At 40.2% G+C, this 8,824-nt stretch overlaps 1 protein-coding gene across 1 annotated transcript; it reads left to right on the forward strand.

Annotated features, from left to right (window-relative positions):
* Positions 1-972: 972 nt before the first annotated feature.
* On the forward strand, positions 973-5,816 carry ccno (cyclin O). The gene is made up of 3 exons (XM_088334986.1): positions 973-1,257; positions 4,244-4,429; positions 5,343-5,816. The coding sequence occupies exons 1-3, from the start codon at positions 973-975 to the stop codon at positions 5,814-5,816; spliced, it is 945 nt and encodes a 314-aa protein (XP_088191112.1).
* Positions 5,817-8,824: the final 3,008 nt, after the last annotated feature.

Below are 8,824 nucleotides of genomic sequence, written 5' to 3' on the forward strand. Positions count from 1 at the left end.
ATTTTCTTATTCAAATTATTAATTCATTTTCTGCATTAAATTATCGTTGGTAATATACTGATTAAAGGGATAACCACAAACCTGTCTTTTTTCATTTTCTCATTTTATTCTTCCTTTTTTTCTTAACCTCTTTATACAACAATAATAATTCGCAATATAATGAATCAAAGCAAGTGAGCCGTTTGAAAGCCGGCTCTCTTTAATGAGTTGAGCCGAAAAAGCCGGTTCTCTAAAAAGAGACGGACTTCCTTTCACTACATCAAACCGCTCGCTTCGTCTGCAATGAAAAAAACGATACCGAACTCGTTTGACTTGATTGATTTGCCGTTTCGTGATAATCGGTGTATACCGGATGGTACCCATAATTGACAAATTTGCGTTTTTCCGTACAGATTTTCTCGTACGTCGTACACGTCTTAAAATGCATAATAAACGTAATTTGTACTGCAAAACCGTACAGGTTGACAGGTATGAGTAACTGTAACAATTGTTTTCCTTCTCAGTAACATGCCCAAGACATAAATTAATTCATGGGTGGGCAACTTTTTTCAAGCCAAAAGCTACTCTTTTTTAAAAAATATATATATATTTTTTTAAATTAGCGTAAAGGGACCCAGTTTTATGCGCATTTCTAAAATAACAACGTGTGATGTTATTACTATGTTATTACCAGGTTTATTATTGAAGGCAGGGTTAAAAAGACTCAATCAACCACTAAAAATATAATTTTACTAGAAAATCACAATGGATCAGCATTGGTGAGCTATTTTCAAGCTCAGAGGGCACCCGCGAGCACCACGTTGAAGACCCTTGATCTAATTAGAAAAGGCAGCTGTGATTTCCCTCTCGTCTCTATGGTAACGAGACGGGTGAAGCGCGCAAGGGCCCGGGAAAGGGGACGACTCCCACCTTAATTCACTGGGTAAACTCCGTCCTCATTATGGTTAAATGTCCATTTGACGCATGCCAGCGATGGTGCTTGTGAAGCCAGAGGTGGGTTGCTCCGTACGTCCCCGGGTCGAGAGGTCCCGAAAGCAAAAACTTGTGTCCAGATTGAGTGATTCCGGTTTTGAGGAAGATTTGGACGATTCCCCCGCAACTCAAGCTCGGGCATCTTCCCGGGTGGACGATCCGTGGGGTTACGCGTCAGGACAGGTTTCGAACTGGTACCTCCAGTACGGCGATGTAGGTTACAGGGTCCAAAAGGAACAGGAGGCGCTGTTTTACCCGTGCACAAGTCTTTCTTTTCAGCCACAGGTAGGTTCGAATATAGGGTTTGATTTTGTGCTGAAATTACAATTTGATATTTGAAATCCCGTTGAAGAAAATCAGAGGGAATAGTATACATTTGCATACCTGTCAATCTAGAAGTTCCCCTCGTATTTTAGACGTTTTTTTATTATTTCAAATTGATTTTTTTTTCCTTTGACCTATCTCGTCTTGCACATTTCGACTGTCATCTAGATCGTCTCAGTCACTGGCAGGACCGGCCAAAGGCCTTCATGGGGTCCCAAGAGTAAAAAAAAATTAGATTTGGGACCCCCTATTACTTGATCCTTTCTATACCTATACTAGAACTCCTTCCATGACATCTTATTTTGTACTGCTTTTAAAAATAGATTTGTTTCATTAAATTGGTTTTGAAACGACAACAATGAAAGCAAAAAGTATATTAGGTCCCTGTTTTTAGTTTAGTTTTAGAAGTATTCCTGTAGTTTTTTAGTATTTCTGAAGTCAGATTTTTATTGAAGTTCTGTAGTTTTTGTAGTGTTACTGTAGATTTATTTTTGCACTATTTTTGTAGTATTTCTGAAGTAATCTTTATGTAGTTGTGACCGCGGTGTACGTGTCCCACCAAAGATCCACATTCACGCTGGACTGGATGATGAGGTTTTTATTATTACATACTAGTACTTTTTTTAGTATTTATGTCGTACTTTTGTTGTATTTTGAAAGTAGATTTCTTTGTTGTATATCTGTAGTTTTTTCGTAGTATTTTGTATTACAGTATTGTAGTAGTTTTATGATTATAGTATTTTTGTAGTATTACTGTAGTAATTTCCATTTTTGTATTTTTGTAGTATTTCTGTTGTATTTTGTAGTATTTCCATATGAGAAAATTTATTGTATATCTGTAGTATTTCCATAGTATTTCTTTAGTACAGTGTTACTATAGTTTTATTTTTGTAGTTTTTTGTCATTTTAATGACATTGGGGACAATGTTGGCACCCAAAAAGTTAACAACTCTTGGGGGCCCCCTAGAGGTTGCGGGGCCCTAAGCAGCCGCATAGCTCGCTATACCTTGGGTCGGTTCTGGTCACCGGGAGCAAACGAAAAACATCATTGTATATTGTACTGTAGTGCTAATATTGTCACAAATGTAATCTTTAATCAATTATTATTATTATTTCTTTGCGTGTACAATATGGACCTATTTTCTTGTTGGTAAACAAGCATAAGGTAGCCAAGCTGCGCGTGCATTGTTGAGGCAGAATGACATTCATGCCAGTTTATACCCACAGACTGACAGATCGTAAGATAGTAATACCACGAATAAGCACAAAGTATGTGCAAGCAGCAAGACTGCAACTTTATTTGAGTGATTTAAGTAAACCAGAACAAAAACGTTATACAACAAACCACCGGTTCATATTTACAGTAGCTTAGCTTACACATAAGTTTAACTTTAGAATGATTAACTTTCCTTGGCTCGCACCTACCTTTAGTTAATACCTTAAATACATTGTAATGAAAACAACAATTAATAACATTATCAGAATGGGTTTTTATTAAAGATATTATATAAAATATACATTGGTAAGAATGCTAATAATGGTATTATTACTGTTATAATTGTTATACTTATTATAAAAGATCCTACTAGCACCAGTAGTAGTAAACTTAAAATTTATGGCAGGCTTTGGTAGCAAACACAGTAAGGCTTTCGGCATTCAGGTAAATCCAAACTAGTTCGCCACGATAATTGACCAGATATGAAATGGACACCGCAAATGCAGTCCTGGTTACAGTCAGGTATATTAATGGATTGCCTGTTTCTTTTTGGAATTGTCACCCCCCCCAGAAAAAATGTGTTCTTTCATATCGCGATATGTGCAACCATACGATGTTTCGACCCTAAAAACTCAACTCAACATAAAAACCTTCTCTGGCTCTATTCAGACTCCTACTACTACTCCTGCTGTTATGGGTCAACAATGCCAATGTGATGATCCAGTGTTGACTTAGGTTGGAGAGTCTATTGGTCAGCCTTTCTCACTCTAATGCAGACTGTGAGAGAGTTTCTGTCACGACCAGAACGCAATTAGGACCCAGATGCATAACGTTAACCACAAGTTTATTGAGATATAGAGGAAAGGCAGCGCATGCGATCCGGTGCTCGCTGGATGCGGGAAGCAAGCTGCTCACAGAATCGTAACCTGTTCCGAAAAAGGTGGATCTTCCGGAGCGGGAGATCGTACTGTAGAAGACAGAAAAACAGGTCGATAGCCGGGACAGGAGAGCAAAACGTGGTCGGGGTCAAAAAACGGGTCGTAGCCGGAGACAAGCGGGGAAATCAGGAACGGACGGGTGAAAAACGAGTGAAAAAAGTGGAACCGACGGGAGTCAACGTCAAAATGCTTGCCTTGTAGAAACAGAGGTTCGCTGACGGACTGACAACAGGCGAGCGAAAGGACGGAGCTTAAGTAGGACGGGAAACCAATCAAGAAGCCAGCAGCTGCTGGCGCCTAACGAGTGGGCACAGGTGAAATTAATCAGTCAGTTTCCAGGCAGTTGAGGAAAGTACATCCTGAGTATAGGAAGACAATGGGAACTGATACTCTGACATCTCTGTTACAAATTAAACTAAATTGGGGCAGTTTAAAACATCTGGAGAATAGATTATGTCTGCAAAATCTTGCATTGCTAGGTATAATAAGCAACAGTAAATTTACTGCAAGTGAAGAACGAACTATGAAAGATGCTGAAAAAACTGTGTTGATGTTTTGTAAATAAAATAAACTTGTTTACACAAATAATCTTTGTTTTTATGACACATATTCTGTCTTGCTGTGAGTAAATAGCTGCCGAGTTGTGTTTGTTAGGTGTATTCCTTCTTAATAAGGGCATTGCATTACTAGGGAAGCAATTGGCTGAGGTTGACAGGTATGGATGTAACAAATACATACTTTCATTTGTATTATATTTCTACTCATCCTGATTCTCTAAATAATCGATCGATAGGTGACGGCAGAGGCACGCTGCACCTTGGTCAGCTGGCTTATCCCTCTTCACAAGCATTTCCGTCTGTCCTTTGAGTGCTGCTGCCTAACCGTCAACATCATAGACCGGTTCCTAGCGTGCACGCCGGTAGCCGCCGACTGCTTCCAGCTCCTGGGTGTCACGGCACTGCTCCTTGCCAGCAAAAAGGTATGGTCACACAAACATATGTTTAGCGCGTCCGAGGCACGGTTCTGAGGTCATGGGATCAAACTTTCCTGTGTGGAGTTTGCATGTTCTTCCTGTGCTTGCCTGGGTTTCCTCCGGGCACTCTAGTTTCCTCCCACATTCCAAACACATGCATGTTAGGTTAACTGGCCGGTCCAAATTGTCCTAGGTGTGAGTGAGTTGTCTGCTCCTGTTTGACCTGCTACTGGCTGGCAACCAGTTCAGGGTGTTCCCTGCCCACTGCCCAAGGACAGCTGGGATGGGCTCCAGCACCCTTGCGACCCTACTGAGGATAAGCGGTGCAGATAATGGATGGATGGATGGATTTATAGTGGTATTCTTAACATAACAGTTGTCACTTTCAAACTATTTATTTTTCACAAGATGTTCTGGAATCCTGTACAAATAGAATAGCACGTTAGGCTACTAAAACACTATTTTTGTCTGACTGTCATTAACACAGGTGTTTTTCTTAGAAAAGATTGCTAGTGAATCTGTAAAAACACACTTCCCTCCCCGGTGGTCCTGGTGGGACCCCCGGGTAGATTTTTTTCTCATCTCTATATCGTAATCAACAAAATTTATATTAAGGTTTTCATTCTTTACCACGTTAATTGATCTGATTGTGACATCTGTTTAACATTTTTGTTTGGCGGTCCGTATGAAAAAGCCTAAAGGCCGCATGTGGCCCTCAGACTACAGTTTGCCCACACCCAGGTTAGGGGGATACTTTGCTGAAAAATGTTTTTACCTGGCGTACTTTAACACATTCTTGCTTTCCGTGTATTTATAAATTTAATACCGGTAGGTCTGTCATGTATCAGTCCTCAGTTGCCAGATTTTTTAAGAGTTTGAGGACCATTGCAGAAAACTAGCAAAAATGTGTCTTTTCCAGGTGGAAGTGTCTTCCCCGAGCATCAGTCACCTCCTGTCCCTGTGCTGCGACGCTTACACTCGGGAGCAGCTCTGCAACCTGGAGTGTCTCATCCTGCTGCGTCTACACTTCCGCCTGGGCACACCCACCATGGCATTCTTCTTGGACCATCACGCCAACCGCGTGCGGGCCCCCAACGGGCCCCTAAAGAGCTGCAACAGCCTAGCCCGAAAGATGTGCGAACTGAGTCTGGCCGATTACACTTTCAATAAGTACGTTCCGTCTCTGACTGTGAGTTGCGCTCTGAGTCTTGCGCACGAGTTGCTCCAAGCGGAACATGCCGACCGCCAACTGGAGGAAGAATCGCAAGATGGCGTTATGGAGGAGTTCGACGGCAACAAAGAGAACGTCAGTTTGGCTCAGGAGTGCAGGAACAATCTGAAGTTGCTGGCCGCACTCAACCAGGAGTTACTGAGTCAGGATATATACGATTAAAAAACATAATATTGTGTATCGTATTGCCGGCCTCTCAGTTCTTTGTTTTTTTTTTGTTTTGGACCTGAGTGTATCTATCTTCTTCCTTTTTTCCCTTGTTTTGAATACAGTATTAATGTGCATGTGTTCGTGCGTGTGTGTGTGTGTGTGTGTTCATGCATGTTTTCGTGCTCTTCAGTATAATTCTTCATAAGATTTTGGTCATTCTCGTGTATTTTTAACTCCTAGCTGACTCAAGTAGTCCAGAAACCCGAAGAGGTGAAAAGCAGATAATAATAATAATAATAATAATAATAATTTCCTTGTATTGTCATTCTGTGTAACAATGTACACAGAACGAAATGTCGATTGCACCTGACCCGTTGTAGCGAGCCGATGCAGCCGCAGCCAACAGAGGGCGCCGCCGACCACTTTTTAAGTCTTAGGAATGACTCGGCCGGGGCGCGAACCACCGACCTCCCAGTCTCAAAGCGGGCGCCTTACCATCTAGGCTACTGAGCTGGTAAAGCAGTGTGATAACTGACTCTGTCTTCAGCAACTCAGCATTCTGAAACACAAAAATCAAAATAATTTGGGGGGGGACTCTGCTTCGGTGGTAAGTTAAACAAGCATGTGGTCTTCCCGTGGTTTGCCAAATCATTTTCTCAGCTCCCTCATTTCCTTGCTTCGTACTTTCGAGAACAAATTGAGACAATTTTGTTATTTTTCTCTTGATTGTGTTTTGTTTGGTGCTGTATGCCAGATTTTATGATTTAATGTGTCCCCAAAATATGTAAAAGGGTTTTTTTTTAAAAAAAGAAAAATTGAAAAAAAAAAACACAGAAGCAGACCAGTAAATCATCACTTTTATAAGTTGAATACATTCGTTGTAAAAGTTGGTTGAATGTTTCTTAAATTTATTCTGCTTTTAATATCGGACACCTGCAAAGGATGTTGCATGGGATGCCCTTTCGGGATTTTGACCATCATTGCGCACTGTATTTGTTGTTTTGACTATTATGCACCGTTTACATCGTTTTCACTCTCGGCCAATCATATTGCTTTTCTTTGATTTCCACACCCATTGGGCAGATCTACTTTTTTAAACTAGGAGATACAATAGAAAAGAGAGTTCAAGGGAGGCATCAGAATTTTTTTTTTTTTTTTTTTTTTTAAATCAGGTTGAAATTTCTCATCTGAGGTTTTGCCAAATATTTTTGATCCTAAGTGGTACGATGAATGCAAGTTGATATGAAAGTTCATGTATTGTTGTTTATTATTTAAATCAAAACGATTTTTGTTTTTAAATGAAATTATTTTTTTTACCATTATGATGCTCTAAAGAATACACACTCTCCCTTTGAATAACCATTTAAAATCAATTTTCAAAAAGTGCACTTTTCAGATGTAGGGGACGAGCTGGGGCTGAAGTTTCACTTTGTGAGTCTGTGCACACCATTGAGTATGTACAGAAAGTCATCAAATGTAATGATTGGAATTAATATATAGTATGTTTTTCCTGTATAGCTTGCTCTGTCCACTCCACGCATCGGCCCGGTATTGCAGTACCTCCGGGAACGGTGCATTCGCAATGATCGCAACATGGCTTTAGGGCTAGGACCTTAGCTTGGCCTTTTGGCTGAGAGTAAGTGTCCCGGCTCCTAGGCTTTGTAGCGTATAATGAACTGACCGATAACGGATAATGGATAATGAATAACGAAGATAGAACAATAACCCTTAAAAAGCCCCATTTTACGCATTTTTTTAAACATTCCAAGTTGTGGACGCCATATAACAATATCGTGTTACTCATTTTAGCACTAAATGTCTCGGTTACTAGTAGGAGACAACAACGTCGTCGTAGATTGCTAATATTGAACTATATTTGACATTGTTTTTCTCTCTGTGAGTAAATAGGTGCCAAATTATGTTTGTAGGCGTTATTATCGCCAAATAAGGGGAATTCAAATAGTTTATAAGAGAAGACATTTGCTGAGGTTGACAGGTATATTTATTGGATCAGTGGTCAGCAACCATAGGGCAGCGGACCGGTATCAGGCCGTGGGTTGTTTGACACCGGGCCGCACAGAAAGAAAAAAAAGTACGGTAAGTAGAAATAATGTGATGATAAGATAAGATACCTTTTCCTATGTCATCTACATCCTTAGTGGTCTAGTGATTACATAGAGGCTTAATAGTCAAGTCAAGTCATGTTTATTTGTAGAGCCCTTAATCACAAAGAGTCTCAAAGAGCGGCACAGACCACAGATTATTGCAAACCACAGACTATTACGACACCGTCCCCTGATGTAAAACCTACATGAGGGCAAATGATACACAGATATTGTCTACATAAAATATAGGTTATTCATATGCTATAAAATAGAATTAACATTATTATTGTGGTTGTTATTGATACAAATGGTATTATTAGGCTGCCCGTGAGAGTATTGTAAGACATTAAAGCTGTCCTTGTTACAGAAAAGGTTCCCAACCACTGGATTAGATCACCTGCTCAGCAGTGATGCCATTCTGAATCGAAAGTATAAGCGTCAAAATAGCCGCAATCTGAAATCATGAAAAAGGAATGGCTTCCTCTTTCATTTATTTTTAAATTATTGGAGTCTTCTTGAGTAAATTGATGTGTTAAAGCAGGGGTGTCAAACTCATTTTAACTCGGGGGCCACACGATAAAACAAACATTCTGTCGGGGGCCGGACTAGTAGATGAAAGAGAATGAAAAAGAGATGAAGAAATAAGAGAAAGAGGGAGGGAGAAGGAGAGAGGGCGGGACAAAGACAGAAAAAGAGAGAGAGGGAGAGAGCGTGAGAAACTAAAGATAAAAAGTCATGAGAGAGGGGGAAAAGAAAGGGAGAGGAAGAAAGAAATCCAAAGAGAAATAGAAAGGCAGAAGGAGAGAAAAGAGAAAAGAAAGCCCGAAGGGTATGAAGAGAGAAAGAGAAAAGAGAGAAAAGGAGAAAAGGATGTTAGAGCAAAAGAGTTTAAAAGACACAGAGAGAAAGAGACAA

This window comes from Urocampus carinirostris, chromosome 5 (genome assembly GCF_059441175.1).
Source record: "Urocampus carinirostris isolate Australia breed hairy pipefish chromosome 5, RoL_Ucar_1.0, whole genome shotgun sequence".
Classification (NCBI taxonomy): domain Eukaryota; kingdom Metazoa; phylum Chordata; class Actinopteri; order Syngnathiformes; family Syngnathidae; genus Urocampus; species Urocampus carinirostris.

What these genes read in the sequence shown, in the direction of transcription:
- ccno (XM_088334986.1), top strand. Translation starts at nt 973, where the DNA reads ATGGTGCTTGTGAAGCCAGAGGTGGGTTGCTCCGTACGTCCCCGGGTC. An exon ending in GTCTTTCTTTTCAGCCACAG is followed by an intron (nt 1,258 to 4,243) that starts GTAGGTTCGAAT and finishes ATCGATCGATAG; the next exon opens with GTGACGGCAGAGGCACGCTG. An exon ending in TGCTCCTTGCCAGCAAAAAG is followed by an intron (nt 4,430 to 5,342) that starts GTATGGTCACAC and finishes TGTCTTTTCCAG; the next exon opens with GTGGAAGTGTCTTCCCCGAG.